The 16832-nt window shown below is 53.1% G+C and overlaps 1 protein-coding gene across 1 annotated transcript in view; it reads left to right on the forward strand.

The window, feature by feature from the left end:
• LOC115144670 (potassium/sodium hyperpolarization-activated cyclic nucleotide-gated channel 3-like) overlaps positions 1-7208 on the forward strand; it is a 59058-nt gene extending 51850 nt beyond the window's left edge. The window contains 2 exon segments of the mRNA XM_065002771.1: positions 5484-7041; positions 7043-7208. Coding sequence (XP_064858843.1) covers positions 5484-7041; positions 7043-7208 — 1724 coding nt within the window.
• The last annotated feature ends 9624 nt before the right edge of the window (positions 7209-16832 follow it).

A 16832-nucleotide genomic window follows, 5' to 3' on the forward strand; every position in this document is an offset into this window, starting at 1 on the left:
CTGAGCAGGAGCTGACCTCCTATAGGGGTGGGAGAGCCAAGAGATGGCAGAATGGAGTACTCGGGTTGGGGTGTAGGGTTGGGGTGTAGGGTGTAGGGTTGGGGTGTAGGGTTGGGGTGTAGGGTTGGGGTGTAGGGTTGGGGTGGAGGGTTGGGGTGGGGTTGGGGTGGAGGGTTGGGGTGAAGTGTTGGGGTGGGGGGATTGGGTGGAGGTTTGGGGTGTAGGGTTGGGTGTAGGATTGGGGTGTAGGGTTTGAGCATAGCCTGAAGGTAGGGAGGGACAGTTCCTCTTGCTGCTCCGTAGGCAAGCACCAAGGTCTTGTAGTGGATGAGAGCTTCGACTGGAAGCCAGTGGAGTGAGGTGAGGAGCGGGTGACATGGGAGAACTTGGGTTGAACACCAGGTGGGGCAGGGGTTTGATGGCACAAGCAGGGAGCCCAGCCAACAGAGAGCTGCAGTAGTCCAGACGGGAGATGACAAGTGCCTGGATTAGGACCTGCACCAATTCCTGTGTGAGGTACGGTGGTACTCTACGGATATTATAGAACATGAACCTGCAGGAGCGAGTCACTGCTGTGATGTTTGCAGAGAACAACAGGGTGTTGTCCAGGGTCATGCCAAGGTTATTTGCACACTGGGAGGGGGACACCGTGGAGTTGTCAACCGTAATGGAGAGGTCTTTGAGCGAGCATGCCTTTTCAGGGAGCTCCGTGTTGTTGAGGTGGTGGGTCGACATCCAAGCTGAGATATATTCCAGGCACGCAGAGATGCGTGTCACCACCTGGGTATCAGGAATCAAATCATATTTATTTGTCATATTCTCCGAATACAACAGGTGAAATCCTTACTTACAAGCCCTTAGCCAACAATGCAGTTCAAGAAATAGAGTTAAGAAAATATTTAATAAATAAACTAAAGTAAAAAATGTAATACAAAGTAACACAATAAAATAACAATACCGAGGCTATATACAGGGGGTACCGGTACTGAGTCAATGTGCGGGGGAATCAAATTGAGTGTCATCCACATAGCAATGATAGGAGAGACCATGTGAGGATATGACGGAGCTGAGTGACTTGGTATATAGAGAGAAGAGCAGAGGACCTAGAACTGAGCCCTGGGGGACACCAGTAGTGAGAGTACGTGGTGCAGACACAGATCCTCCCCACGTCACCTGGTAGAGAGCGGCCTGCCAGGTAGGATGTAATCCAAGAGTGTGCAGAGCCTGAGACGCCCAGCCCTGAGAGGGTGGAGAGGAGGATCTGATAGAGCCTGAGACACCCAGCTCTGAGAGGGTGGAGAGGAGGATCTGATAGAGTCTGAGACCCCCAGTTCTGAGAGGGTGGAGAGGAGGATCTGATAGAGCCTGAGACGGTGGAGAGGAGGATCTGATAGAGCCTGAGACGCCCAGCTCTGAGAGGGTGGAGAGGAGGATCTGATAGAGCCTGAGACACCCAGCCCTGAGAGGGTGGAGAGGAGGATCTGATAGAGTCTGAGACCCCCAGCTCTGAGAGGGTGGAGAGGAGGATCTGATAGAGCCTGAGACGCCCAGCCCTGAGAGGGTGGAGAGGAGGATCTGATAGAAACTGAGACGCCCAGTCCTGAGAGGGTGGAGAGGAGGATCTGATAGAGTCTGAGACCCCCAGCCCTGAGAGGGTGGAGAGGAGGATCTGATAGAGTCTGAGACCCCCAGCCCTGAGAGGGTGGAGAGGAGGATCTGATAGAGTCTGAGACACCCAGTCCTGAGAGGGTGGAGAGGAGGATCTGATAGAGTCTGAGACCCCCAGCCCTGAGAGGGTGGAGAGGAGGATCTGATAGAGTCTGAGACCCCCAGCCCTGAGAGGGTGGAGAGGAGGATCTGATAGAGCCTGAGACACCCAGCCCTGAGAGGGTGGAGAGGAGGATCTGATAGAGTCTGAGACACCCAGCTCTGAGAGGGTGGAGAGGAGGATCTGATAGAGCCTGAGACACCCAGTCCTGAGAGGGTGGAGAGGAGGATCTGATAGAGCCTGAGACCCCCAGCTCTGAGAGGGTGGAGAGGAGGATCTGATAGAGTCTGAGACCCCCAGCTCTGAGAGGGTGGAGAGGAGGATCTGATAGAGTCTGAGACCCCCAGCCCTGAGAGGGTGGAGAGGAGGATCTGATAGAGCCTGAGACACCCAGCTCTGAGAGGGTGGAGAGGAGGATCTGATGGTTCACGGTGTCAAAGGCAGCGGATGGATCTAGGTGGATGAGAACAGAGGAGACCGAGTCAGATTTGGCAGTGCAAAGAGCCTCTGTGACACAGAGAAGAGCCGGTTCGGGTTGAGGGACCCGTCTTGAAGCCTGACTGGTTAGGGTTAAGAAGATCGTTCTGAGAGAGATAACAAGAGAGTTGGTCAGAGACGGAAATCATTTTAAAAAGGGATACTGGTCTGTAGTTTTTGACGTCAGATGGCTCAAGTGTTTTTTAAATGTATTACATGTATTTATTTATTAGATATATATATTTTTTTAGGTGGTAGATCAGCTTTAATATTGCAGATAGATTGTAGCTTCCATCAATGTAATTGTTTGCATCACTTCCAATCAGGGGTTGAGTGATGGTTTCTTGAGGAGTGGAGCGACTCTGACCATTTTGAAGTCAGAGGGGACGCAGCCAGTGGTCAGGGATGAGTTGATGAAGGAAGTGAGGAATGGGAAAAGGTCTCCAGAGATGACCTGGAGAAGGGAGGAGGGGTTGGGGTCGAGTGGGCAGGTTGTTTGGTGGCCGGACCTCACTAGTCACAGGATGTGCTTCTACACCTGCATTGCTTGCTGTTTGGGGTTTTAGGCTGGGTTTCTGTACAGCACTTTGAGATATCAGCTCATGTACGAAGGGCTATATAAATAAATTTGATTTGGATGTCATAAGGTGAAAGCACCAATTTGTAAGTCGCTCTGGATAAGAGCGTCTGCTAAATGACTTAAATGTAAATGTAAATGTAATTTGATTTGATGTCCTCTGGAGAGAGAGGGGAGAAAGAGGTCAAGGTGTAGGGTAGCTCGGGTGTGTGGGAAAGTGGACTCAATAGGCTGAGTGAACGAGGAGCGGATATCGTGAAAGTGTTTGAAAAAGTTGTCAACGGAGAGGGAGGAGGGAGGGCGAGGGGGTGAAGGATTAAGGAGGGAGGAGAAGGTAGAAAATAGTTTCCTAGGGTTAGGGGCAGAAGCTTGGAATTTGGAGTAATAGAAAATGGCTTTAGCAGAGGATACAGAGGAAGAGAAGGTAGTGAAAGGATGATAGGTCCTCTAAAAGTTTAGTTTTCCTCCATTTTCACTCAGCTCCCCACAGCCCTGTTCTGTAAGCTCACAAGGAGTCACTCAGCCACGGAGCAGGAGGGGAGGGCCGAGACGACTGGGAGGAAAGGAGACAGTGCCAGTCATAGGATGCGGAAAGGGGGGAGAGTAGGGTCGAAGAGGCAGAATCAGGATACAGGAGGGAGAAGATTTATCAGAAGGGAGAGATGATAGGATAGAAGAAGAGAGAGTAATGGGAGAGAGAGAGTGAAGATTGTGACAGCACATAACCATCTGGGTAGGGTTGGAGGAGACGGGAAATAAACAAAGTATTGATCAGAGACCTGGTGGGGGGTTGCAGTGAGATTAGTATTAATCAGAGACCTGGAGGGGGTTGCAGTGGGATTAGTATTGATCAGAGACCTGGAGGGGCAGTTGCAGTGAGATTAGTATTGATCAGAGACCTGGAGGGGGTTTCAGTGAGATTAGTATTGATCAGAGACCTGGAGGGGGTTTCAGTAAGATTAGTATTGATCAGAGACCTGGAAGGGGGTTTCAGTGAGATTAGTATTGATCAGAGACCTGGAGGGGGTTTCAGTGAGATTAGTATTGATCAGAGACCTGGAGGGGGTTTCAGTGAGATTAGTATTGATCAGAGACCTAGAGGGGGGTTGCAGTGAGATTAGTATTGATCAGAGACCTAGAGGGGGGGTTGCAGTGAGATTAGTATTGATCAGAGACCTGGAGGGGGGTTGCAGTGAGATTAGTATTGATCAGAGACCTGGAGGGGGTTGCAGTGGTTCAGTGAGAGACCTGGAGGGGGTTGCAGTGGGATTAGTATTGATCAGAGACCTGGAGGGGGGTTGCAGTGAGATTAGTATTGATCAGAGACCTAGAGGGGGGGTTGCAGTGAGATTAGTATTGATCAGAGACCTAGAGGGGGGGTTGCAGTGAGATTAGTATTGATCAGAGACCTAGAGTGGGGTTGCAGTGCGATTGGTAGGAGAACAGCCTCTAGTAAAGATTAGGTCAAGCGTATTGCTTAATGTCCTTTGGGTGGTGGACCATTCTTGAAACACACTGGAAACTGTTGAGCCTGAATCGCCCAGCAGCGTTGCAGTTCTTGACTCAAACCAGTGCACCTGGCACCTACTACCATAACCCGTTCAAAGGCAGTTAAATCTTTGTCTTGCCCGTTCACCCTCTGAATGGCACACGTCTCAGTTGTCTCGAGGCTTAAAATCCTTCAGTAACCTGTCTCCGCCCCTTCATCTACACTGATTGAAGTGGATTTTCCCTTATTGACATCAATAAGGGATCATAGCTTTCACCTGGATTCACCTGGTCAGTCTATGTCATGGATAGAGCAGGTGTTCTTAATGTTTTGTATACCACAGGAGGTTGGTGGCACCTTAATTAGGGAGGACAGGCTCGTGGTAATGGCTGGAGCGGAATCAGTGGAATGGTTTTTAAATACATCAAACACATGGTTTCCATGGTTTCCAGGTGTTTGATGCCATTCCATTTGCTCCGTTACAGACATTATCATGAGCCGTTCTCCCCTCAGCAGCCTACACTGTTGTATACTCAGTGTAGTTGTCAAAGCTACAAAACAAGCTAAATGAAATCTGAAAATAACTAGGTAAGAGCAGTCAGCAGTTCACAAAACAGGTTAAGCTACTGGGAAGACAGACAGCACTTAAAGTAAATGGCCCCAGGAAGCAAAACAAACAGTACTAGACCACAACAGATAAAGACAATCATGATACTAACCCCTCCTGGACCTATCAGGTGTCCTCTAGTTATAGAATGAACCAAATGCACGTGAATTAAAACCTGGAAGGATTTAAACTGGCTGAATATGTGGAATGAAAAGTGTGAGAATTCAAGTTTGCGATCTCTTATATTGGATTACTATTAGACCGTTTTTAATTTCAGAAGGGGAATGTTATATCTCACTGCCCTGAGGTGAAAGCATTGTGTTAAAAAGACCCTCATTTAGCTGTGGTTTAATGGATGGAAAGCAGGGTTTAATATAGCCTTACCAGCAGGAACTCTCTCTAGTTCTGGTTCTAATATGACAGCAACACCCAAAGATGACTGCAACAGTTGACTTTAGGTCATAAAATCTGCTCTCTGGGTGCTTTAGAAGGTTTAGACTGTACAAGACAGACCCTAACCCTTTACCTTTCCTCACATACCACTACTCTCTCTTCTTCTCTACAGGAAAGAGGAACTCTGTGCTCCAACACAAAGTCGCCCAGAACTCAGGAACTGTGAACCTCCAGGAGAATGAGATCATCCAGAGGATCGTACAGCATGACCGTGACATGGCTATCCAGAGCAACATCTCTCCCCAGTCCCTGAACCTCCCATCCTCCACCTCAGGGGTCATCTGGGCTCCCCTGGTCCAGGGCCCCCTCCAGGCCGCTGCAGCCACCACATCCCTGGCTTTGGCCTTCTCTCACTCCCAGCTCCAAGCCCAGCTCCCTCCCATCCTCTTCCACCATCCGCTCCCCGTCTCCAGGTCGTTCAAGGATCCAGGAGGCCACCGTTTGGAAAGGGGCGTGTTTGTGGGCGTGTCTGCAGCTGGAGGTATGGGCGTTCCCGGCTGTGGCTCCGGGGCTGCATCTCCGGCCGGTTCTGTGAAGTTCCGTTCTGGAGTGGACACTCCGATATTAGCCTCGTTTCGGGCGCAACATCTAGTCTCCACCTCCTCCTCCTCCATGTCTCCTCTGTCACCTATGACCTCCATGTACCAGCCCACCACCACCACCACCAACTTCCAGGCTCAGCCCAGCGGAGGCTCTCCCTTCCTATTGGGCCAGGCCTCAATCCAGGGGTATCCGTCCTCCTCCTCCTATGTGGCCCAGCTCCACCACCACCACCACCACCCCTACAGCCCACTAAGTTCCCAACAGCAGGGGGCATCAGGAAGACCCACCATGGACTCGGGAAGGTTCTCAGCCCCCTCTGGTTCCACCCTAAGCCCTCTCATCTGTAGCTCTGTCAGCCCCATCCTGAGCCAGCTACAGCAACACGACTCCTCTTCCTCTCACGCTACCAGCTCTCAGCAGGTCCAGAGGGGGATGGGCTCTGGTGAACATCAGGAGAGAGCATACTCCCACTGTTCCTACGCCAGCACCAGCCCTAGCTACACCACCCAAAACCACAGCTCCAGTGGGTTTCTATCAATACCTATCCCACAACAGGCCAGCTTTGGAGGTGGTGGAGCCTCATCCTCCCTGGTGCATCACAGTCTGGCGGGTCTGCAGTCCAGCCTCCACCCTGGCCTCCACGCCGGCCTCCTCCCTCAGGTTCTCCCGGTGGACTCTGCCCATTCATCCCACTCTGCCCTCGCCTCGCTGGCCCAGTACGGATCAGGGGATGGCTCCCCGTCCTGCACCCCACCGGTGGCACTCAGCCCCACCATCCAGAGCCCACTGACAGGAAGGACGGTGCTTCACCATCATCACCACAGCCAACTCAGCCATCTCAGCCAGCTCCACAGCCAACCCTCCAGCGCCATGGGCTCTCACAGTTCCCTCACCCCACAGACGTCATGCCCCGTTAGGGTAGACGAAAGGGGGCAGAGGGCAGAGTCCTTAGTGGATCTCTTCACCCAGGATGTCAGGACTATCTCTACTGTTTCCACCTCTGGTTCAGTCAGCTACCTGCCCCAAGAAGGGTCTCTATCCAGACCGTCTCTCTCCATACCTTCAGGGGGGTCTGGTTCTTCTCACTTCTCCTCTCCTCCCATGACAGAGGGTAGCAGTAATAAACTCCCACGTCACACCTCTGAGTCACTACACTCCCTCGGGATCTGAACTTCCAACTCCTGTGAACCAAGGAGCACCGACCTCTTCACATCCCAACCCCAGTCATCCTGCTACCCCAGCCAAGACATCCGAGGCAGAGTACAGACTCCCCGAACTCCCCTCCAACCTGTGAGGTTGAAACACACCCTCCTGCGATGTCTAAACTATGGGGAAATTGTCTTCGGTATTGGCATTGTTTTTTTTAATCGCTAGTATCGTTTTTTTTTTAATTCAAGGAGGGTGTGAATGAGTGCATATCCATATTGGAGGAAAAAAACTTAGGACAGAGATGTATTTTTAATGCAGAGTGAATGACCTAACGTAAAAGGACAGAGTTCCCAGCGGGCGAAACCAGTTCTGGTTGTAAACGAGTGGTAATGATGACATTTCAGCCATCTTTGCCCGCTGGGTTAAGTATTTTTCTACAGTACACTGTTACTACTGTACAATGTTGAATGTGGAGATAATGTACCAATGTGGATTGTTTGATAATGTTAAACTACAAGAAAGTATACTGATCAATTTCCAATAATGTACAATATGTATTGTAGCCTATATCCTCACATTGTAATGTTGTGTTAAGGTATTTGTTTAAAAGCTGTTGTTCAGACATACACTATATATACAAAAGTATGTGGACACCCCTTCAAATTTGTGAATTTGGCTATTTCAGCCACACCTGTTGCGGACAGGTGTATAAAATCGAGCACACCGCCATGCAATCTCCATAGACAAACATTGGCAGTAGAATGGCCCGTACTGAAGAGCTCAGTGACATTCAACATGCCATCATCATAGGATGCCATCTTTCCAACAAGTCAGTCAAATTTCTGCCCTGCTAGAGCTGCCCCAGTCAACTGTAAGTGCTGTTATTGTGAACTGGAAACGTCTAGTGAGGTCCATACAGAAATGGTTTGTCGAGATCGGTGTGAAAAAACTGGCCTGCACAGAGCCCTGACCTCAAGCCCATCGAACACCTTTGGAATGAATTGGAACGCAGCCAGGGCTAATCGTCCAACATCAGTGCCCGACCTCACTAATGCTCTTGTGGCTGAATGGAAGCAAGTCCCCGCAGCAATGTTCCCACATCTAGTGGAAAGCCTTCCCAGAAGAGTGGAGGCTGTTATAGCAGCAATGTTCCCACATCTAGTGGAAAGCCTTCCCAGAAGAGTGGAGGCTGTTATAGCAGCAATGTTCCCACATCTAGTGGAAAGCCCTCCCAGAAGAGTGGAGGCTGTTATAGCAGCAATGTTCCCACATCTAGTGGAAAGCCTTCCCAGAAGAGTGGAGGCTGTTATAGCAGCAATGTTCCCACATCTAGTGGAAAGCCTTCCTAGAAGAGTGGAGGCTGTTATAGCAGCAATGTTCCCACATCTAGTGGAAAGCCCTCCCAGAAGAGTGGAGGCTGTTATAGCAGCAATGTTCCCACATCTAGTGGAAAGCCCTCCCAGAAGAGTGGGGGCTGTTATAGCAGCAAAAAAGGATGGACCAACTCCATATAAATGCCCATGATTTTGGAATGAGATGTTTTTGACGAGCGGGTGTCCATATACTTTTGATCATGTAGTGTATTCATCTAACATTTTACCCAATAGAGATTATTTTTAAGTTCAGAATAACACCAACAATATTTTTCCTTTTTTAAATATTATTATATTTTCTCTCAGTGTATTGTGATAAGGTGGCAGGGTAGCCTAGTGGTTAGAGCGTAGGAGTTGTAACCGCAAGGTTGCAAGTTCAAATCCCTGCGCTGACAAGGTAAAAATCTGTCGTTCTGCCCCTGAATGCACTGTTCCTAGGCCGTTGTTGAAAATAATAATTTGTTCTTTACTGACTTGCCTAGTTAGATAAAGGTTAAAAGGTGTGGTGAACGTGAGGCCTCCTAAAGAGACTTGATAACAAGCTAAAGAACTTTGACTGAACTGCACTTTTTATGTTGTAATTTCAGAGATGTTGATGGTATGTCTACCACTGTCTTGTTTCAGCCATATTGGACGGATCCTCGTGTATGTTTTACATGAATATTTACGCTTACATACTATATACAAAATGTTTTTGCTAGCCTAGTTATCAAACATATTATTTTATCAAAAGACATGAATGTATGTTTTTGACAAATGACTGGATTTTAAAGTAACAGTCTGGAATTGAATACAGTAAACCTTGCGAGAATACAGTAAGCCTTGTGAGAATACCTGGGGTGGCAGGGTAGCCTAGTGGTTAGAGCTTTGGACTAGTAACTGCAAGGTTGCGTTCTGCCCCTGAACAAGGCAGTTAACCCACTGTTCCTAGGCTGTCATTGAAAATAAGTATTTGGCCTTAACTGACTTGCCTGGTTAAATAAAGGTAAAACAAAAATATAGTGAGCCTTGTGAGAATACAGTAAACCTTGTGAGAATACAGTAAACCTTGTGAGAATACAGTAAACCTTGTGAGAATACAGTAAACCTTGTGAGAATACAGTAAACCTTGTGAGAATACAGTAAACCTTGTGAGGATAGAGGGGGAAAAAAATCTTAAAAGAAAATGTTAACTCAATCAGCTTTGGCTATTGATAGTCTATCACATTTCCTGCAAGTGCCTAAACACTGGGCTCTAAATTGTAATTTTTCATTGGTAGCAACTAAAAGAAATTAATAGCATCACATTAAATTAAGGAGCACCTCCCCAGTCAGCCAGTCCTTAGGGAGAACAGGCCATAGCAAACACACGCCCCTCCCCAGTCAGCCAGTCCTTAGGGAGAACAGGCCGTAGCAAACACACGCCCCTCCCCAGTCAGCCAGTCCTTAGGGAGAACAGGCCATAGCAAACACACGCCCCTCCCCAGTCAGCCAGTCCTTAGGGGGAACAGGCCATAGCAAACACACGCCCCTCCCCAGTCAGCCAGTCCTTAGGGAGAACAGGCCATAGCAAACACACGCCCCTCCCCAGTCAGCCAGTCCTTAGGGAGAACAGGCCATAGCAAACACAAGCCCCTCCCCAGTCAGCCAGTCCTTAGGGAGAACAGGCCATAGCAAACACACGCCCCTCCCCAGTCAGCCAGTCCTTAGGGAGAACAGGCCATAGCAAACACACACCCCTCCCCAGTCAGCCAGTCCTTAGGGAGAGCAGGCCATAGCAAACACACGCCCCTCCCCAGTCAGCCAGTCCTTAGGGAGAACAGGCCATAGCAAACACACGCCCCCCCAGTCAGCCAGTCCTTAGGAGAACAGGCCATAGCAAACACACACCCTCCCCAGTCAGCCAGTCCTTAGGAGAACAGGCCATAGCAAACACACGCCCCTCCCCAGTCAGCCAGTCCTTAGGGAGAACAGGCCATAGCAAACACACGCCCCTCCCCAGTCAGCAGTCCTTAGGGAGAACAGGCCATAGCAAACACACGCCCCCCCAGTCAGCCAGTCCTTAGGGAGAACAGGCCATAGCAAACACACGCCCCTCCCCAGTCAGCCAGTCCTTAGGGAGAACAGGCCATAGCAAACACACGCCCCTCCCCAGTCAGCCAGTCCTTAGGGAGAACAGGCCATAGCAAACACACGCCCCTCCCCAGTCAGCCAGTCCTTAGGGAGAACAGGCCATAGCAAACACACGCTCCCCAGTCAGCCAGTCCTTAGGGAGAACAGGCCATAGCAAACACACGCCCCTCCCCAGTCAGCCAGTCCTTAGGGAGAACAGGCCATAGCAAACACACGCCCCTCCCAGTCAGCCAGTCCTTAGGGAGAACAGGCCATAGCAAACACACGCCCCTCCCCAGTCAGCCAGTCCTTAGGGAGAACAGGCCATAGCAAACACACGCCCCTCCAGAGTCAGCAGTCCTTAGGGAGAACAGGCCATAGCAAACACACGCCCCTCCCCAGTCAGCCAGTCCTTAGGGAGAACAGGCCATAGCAAACACACGCCCCTCCCCAGTCAGCCAGTCCTTAGGGAGAACAGGCCATAGCAAACACACGCCCCTCCCCAGTCAGCCAGTCCTTAGGGAGAACAGGCCATAGCAAACACACGCCCCTCCCCAGTCAGCCAGTCCTTAGGGAGAACAGGCCATAGCAAACACACGCCCCTCCCCAGTCAGCCAGTCCTTAGGAGAACAGGCCATAGCAAACACACACCCCTCCCCAGTCAGCCAGTCCTTAGGGAGAGCAGGCCATAGCAAACACACGCCCCTCCCCAGTCAGCCAGTCCTTAGGGAGAACAGGCCATAGCAAACACACGCCCCTCCCCAGTCAGCCAGTCCTTAGGGAGAACAGGCCATAGCATAGCAAACACACACCCCTCCCCAGTCAGCCAGTCCTTAGGGAGAACAGGCCATAGCAAACACACGCCCCTCCCCAGTCAGCCAGTCCTTAGGGAAAACAGGCCATAGCAAACACACGCCCCTCCCCAGTCAGCAGTCCTTAGGGAGAACAGGCCATAGCAAACACACGCTCCTCCCCAGTCAGCCAGTCCTTAGGGAGAACAGGCCATAGCAAACACACGCCCCTCCCCAGTCAGCCAGTCCTTAGGGAGAACAGGCCATAGCAAACACACACCCCTCCCCAGTCAGCCAGTCCTTAGGGAGAACAGGCCATAGCAAACACACGCCCCTCCCCAGTCAGCCAGTCCTTAGGGAGAACAGGCCATAGCAAACACACGCCCCTCCCCAGTCAGCCAGTCCTTAGGGAGAGCAGGCCATAGCAAACACACGCCCCTCCCCAGTCAGCCAGTCCTTAGGGAGAACAGGCCATAGCAAACACACGCCCCTCCCCAGTCAGCCAGTCCTTAGGGAGAACAGGCCATAGCAAACACACGCCCTCCCCAGTCAGCCAGTCCTTAGGGAGAACAGGCCATAGCAAACACACGCCCCTCCCCAGTCAGCCAGTCCTTAGGGAGAACAGGCCATAGCAAACACACGCCCCTCCCCAGTCAGCCAGTCCTTAGGGAGAACAGGCCATAGCAAACACACGCCCTCCCCAGTCAGCCAGTCCTTAGGGAGAACAGGCCATAGCAAACACACGCCCCTCCCCAGTCAGCCAGTCCTTAGGGAGAACAGGCCATAGCAAACACACGCCCCTCCCCAGTCAGCCAGTCCTTAGGGAGAGCAGGCCATAGCAAACACACGCCCCTCCCCAGTCAGCCAGTCCTTAGGGAGAACAGGCCATAGCAAACACATGCCCCTCCCCAGTCAGCCAGTCCTTAGGGAGAACAGGCCATAGCAGACACACGCCCCTCCCCAGTCAGCCAGTCCTTAGGAGAACAGGCCATAGAAAACACACGCCCTCCCCAGTCAGCCAGTCCTTAGGGAAAACAGGCCATAGCAAACACACGCCCCTCCCCAGTCAGCCAGTCCTTAGGGAGAGCAGGCCATAGCAAACACACGCCCCTCCCCAGTCAGCCAGTCCTTAGTGAGAACAGGCCATAGCAAACACACGCCCCTCCCCAGTCAGCCAGTCCTTAGGGAGAACAGGCCATAGCAAACACACGCCCCTCCCCAGTCAGCCAGTCCTTAGGGAGAACAGGCCATAGCAAACACACGCCCCTCCCCAGTCAGCCAGTCCTTAGGGAGAACAGGCCATAGCAAACACACGCCCCTCCCCAGTCAGCCAGTCCTTAGGGAGAACAGGCCATAGCAAACACACGCCCCTCCCCAGTCAGCCAGTCCTTAGGGAGAACAGGCCATAGCAAACACACGCCCCTCCCCAGTCAGCCAGTCCTTAGGGAGAGCAGGCCATAGCAAACACATGCCCCTCCCCAGTCAGCCAGTCCTTAGGGAGAACAGGCCATAGCAAACACATGCCCCTCCCCAGTCAGCCAGTCCTTAGGGAGAACAGGCCATAGCAGACACACGCCCCCCCAGTCAGCCAGTCCTTAGGGAGAACAGGCCATAGCAAACACACGCCCCTCCCCAGTCAGCCAGTCCTTAGGGAGAACAGGCCATAGCAAACACACGCCCCTCCCCAGTCAGCCAGTCCTTAGGGAGAACAGGCCATAGCAAACACACGCCCCTCCCCAGTCAGCCAGTCCTTAGGAGAACAGGCCATAGCAAACACACGCCCCTCCCCAGTCAGCCAGTCCTTAGGGAGAGCAGGCCATAGCAAACACACGCCCTCCCCAGTCAGCCAGTCCTTAGGGAGAACAGGCCATAGCAAACACATGCCCCTCCCCAGTCAGCCAGTCCTTAGGGAGAACAGGCCATAGCAGACACACGCCCCTCCCCAGTCAGCCAGTCCTTAGGGAGAACAGGCCATAGAAAACACACGCCCCTCCCCAGTCAGCCAGTCCTTAGGGAAAACAGGCCATAGCAAACACACGCCCCTCCCCAGTCAGCCAGTCCTTAGGGAGAACAGGCCATAGCAAACACACGCCCCTCCCCAGTCAGCCAGTCCTTAGGGAGAACAGGCCATAGCAAACACACGCCCCTCCCCAGTCAGCCAGTCCTTAGGGAGAACAGGCCATAGCAAACACACGCCCTCCCCCAGTCAGCCAGTCCTTAGGGAGAACAGGCCATAGGAAACACACGCCCTCCCCAGTCAGCCAGTCCTTAGGGAAAACAGGCCATAGCAAACACACGCCCTCCCCAGTCAGCCAGTCCTTAGGGAGAACAGGCCATAGCAAACACACGCCCCCCCCAGTCAGCCAGTCCTTAGGGAGAGCAGGCCATAGCAAACACACGCCCTCCCCAGTCAGCCAGTCCTTAGGGAGAACAGGCCATAGCAAACACATGCCCCTCCCCAGTCAGCCAGTCCTTAGGGAGAACAGGCCATAGCAGACACACGCCCCCCCAGTCAGCCAGTCCTTAGGGAGAACAGGCCATAGAAAACACACGCCCCTCCCCAGTCAGCCAGTCCTTAGGGAGAACAGGCCATAGCAAACACACGCCCCTCCCCAGTCAGCCAGTCCTTAGGGAAAACAGGCCATAGCAAACACACGCCTCCCCAGTCAGCCAGTCCTTAGGGAGAACAGGCCATAGCAAACACACGCCCTCCCCAGTCAGCCAGTCCTTAGGGAAAACAGGCCATAGCAAACACACGCCCCCTCCCCAGTCAGCCAGTCCTTAGGGAAAACAGGCCATAGCAAACACACGCCCCTCCCCAGTCAGCCAGTCCTTAGGGAGAACAGGCCATAGCAAACACACGCCCCTCCCCAGTCAGCCAGTCCTTAGGGAGAACAGGCCATAGCAAACACACGCCCCTCCCCAGTCAGCCAGTCCTTAGGGAGAACAGGCCATAGCAAACACACGCCCCTCCCCAGTCAGCCAGTCCTTAGGGAGAACAGGCCATAGGAAACACACGCCCCTCCCCAGTCAGCCAGTCCTTAGGGAGAACAGGCCATAGCAAACACACGCCCCTCCCCAGTCAGCCAGTCCTTAGGGAGAACAGGCCATAGAAAACACACGCCCCTCCCCAGTCAGCCAGTCCTTAGGGAGAACAGGCCATAGCAAACACACGCCCTCCCCAGTCAGCCAGTCCTTAGGGAAAACAGGCCATAGCAAACACACGCCCCTCCCCAGTCAGCCAGTCCTTAGGGAAAACAGGCCATAGCAAACACACGCCCCTCCCCAGTCAGCCAGTCCTTAGGGAGAACAGGCCATAGCAAACACACGCTCCTCCCCAGTCAGCCAGTCCTTAGGGAGAACAGGACATAGCAAACACATGCCCCTCCCCAGTCAGCCAGTCCTTAGGGAGAGCAGGCCATAGCAAACACACGCCCCCCCAGTCCCAGTCCTTAGTGAGAACAGGCCAGTCCCAGTCCTTAGGGAGAACAGGCCATAGCAAACACACGCCCCTCCCCAGTCAGCCAGTCCTTAGGGAGAACAGGCCATAGCAAACACACGCCCTCCCCAGTCATCCAGTCCTTAGGAGAACAGGCCATAGCAAACACACGCCCCTCCCCAGTCAGCCAGTCCTTAGGGAGAACAGGCCATAGCAAACACACGCCCCTCCCCAGTCAGCCAGTCCTTAGTGAGAACAGGCCATAGCAAACACACGCCCCTCCCCAGTCAGCCAGTCCTTAGGGAGAGCAGGCCATAGCAAACACACGCCCCTCCCCAGTCAGCCAGTCCTTAGGGAGAACAGGCCATAGCAAACACACGCCCTCCCCAGTCAGCCAGTCCTTAGGGAGAACAGGCCATAGCAGACACACGCCCTCCCCAGTCAGCCAGTCCTTAGGGAGAACAGGCCATAGAAAACACACGCCCCTCCCCAGTCAGCCAGTCCTTAGGGAAAACAGGCCATAGCGAACACACGCCCCTCCCCAGTCAGCCAGTCCTTAGGGAGAACAGGCCATAGCAAACACACGCCCCTCCCCAGTCAGCCAGTCCTTAGGGAGAACAGGCCATAGCAAACACACGCCCCTCCCCAGTCAGCCAGTCCTTAGGGAGAACAGGCCATAGCAAACACACGCCCTCCCCAGTCAGCCAGTCCCTAGGGAGAACAGGCCATAGGAAACACACGCCCTCCCCAGTCAGCCAGTCCTTAGGGAGAACAGGCCATAGCAAACACACGCCCCTCCCCAGTCAGCCAGTCCTTAGGGAGAACAGGCCATAGAAAACACACGCCCCTCCCCAGTCAGCCAGTCCTTAGGGAGAACAGGCCATAGCAAACACACGCCCCTCCCCAGTCAGCCAGTCCTTAGGGAAAACAGGCCATAGCAAACACATGCCCCTCCCCAGTCAGCCAGTCCTTAGGGAAAACAGGCCATAGCAAACACACGCCCCTCCCCAGTCAGCCAGTCCTTAGGGAGAACAGGCCATAGCAAACACACGCCCTCCCCAGTCAGCCAGTCCTTAGGGAGAACAGGCCATAGCAAACACACGCCCCTCCCCAGTCAGCCAGTCCTTAGGGAGAACAGGCCATAGCAAACACACGCCCTCCCCAGTCAGCCAGTCCTTAGGGAGAACAGGCCATAGCAAACACACGCCCCTCCCCAGTCAGCCAGTCCTTAGGGAGAACAGGCCATAGCAAACACACGCTCCTCCCCAGTCAGCCAGTCCTTAGGGAGAACAGGCCATAGCAAACACACGCCCCTCCCCAGTCAGCCAGTCCTTAGGGAGAGCAGGCCATAGCAAACACACGCCCCCTCCCCAGTCAGCCAGTCCTTAGGGAAAACAGGCCATAGCAAACACACGCCCCTCCCCAGTCAGCCAGTCCTTAGGGAAAACAGGCCATAGCAAACACACGCCCCTCCCCAGTCAGCCAGTCCTTAGGGAGAACAGGCCATAGCAAACACACGCTCCTCCCCAGTCAGCCAGTCCTTAGGGAGAACAGGCCATAGCAAACACATGCCCCTCCCCAGTCAGCCAGTCCTTAGGGAGAGCAGGCCATAGCAAACACACGCCCTCCCCAGTCAGCCAGTCCTTAGTGAGAACAGGCCATAGCAGACACACGCCCCTCCCCAGTCAGCCAGTCCTTAGGGAGAACAGGCCATAGCAAACACACGCCCTCCCAGTCAGCCAGTCCTTAGGGAGAACAGGCCATAGCAAACACACGCCCCTCCCCAGTCAGCCAGTCCTTAGGGAGAAACAGGCCATAGCAAACACACGCCCCTCCCCAGTCAGCCAGTCCTTAGGGAGAACAGGCCATAGCAAACACACGCCCTCCCCAGTCAGCCAGTCCTTAGGGAGAACAGGCCATAGCAAACACACGCCCCTCCCCAGTCAGCCAGTTCTTAGGGAGAGCAGGCCATAGCAAACACACGCCCCCCCAGTCAGCCAGTCCTTAGGGAGAACAGGCCATAGCAAACACACGCCCCTCCCCAGTCAGCCAGTCCTTAGGGAGAACAGGCCATA

Source organism: Oncorhynchus nerka, linkage group LG17 (assembly GCF_034236695.1).
Source record: "Oncorhynchus nerka isolate Pitt River linkage group LG17, Oner_Uvic_2.0, whole genome shotgun sequence".
NCBI classification, from domain to species: domain Eukaryota; kingdom Metazoa; phylum Chordata; class Actinopteri; order Salmoniformes; family Salmonidae; genus Oncorhynchus; species Oncorhynchus nerka.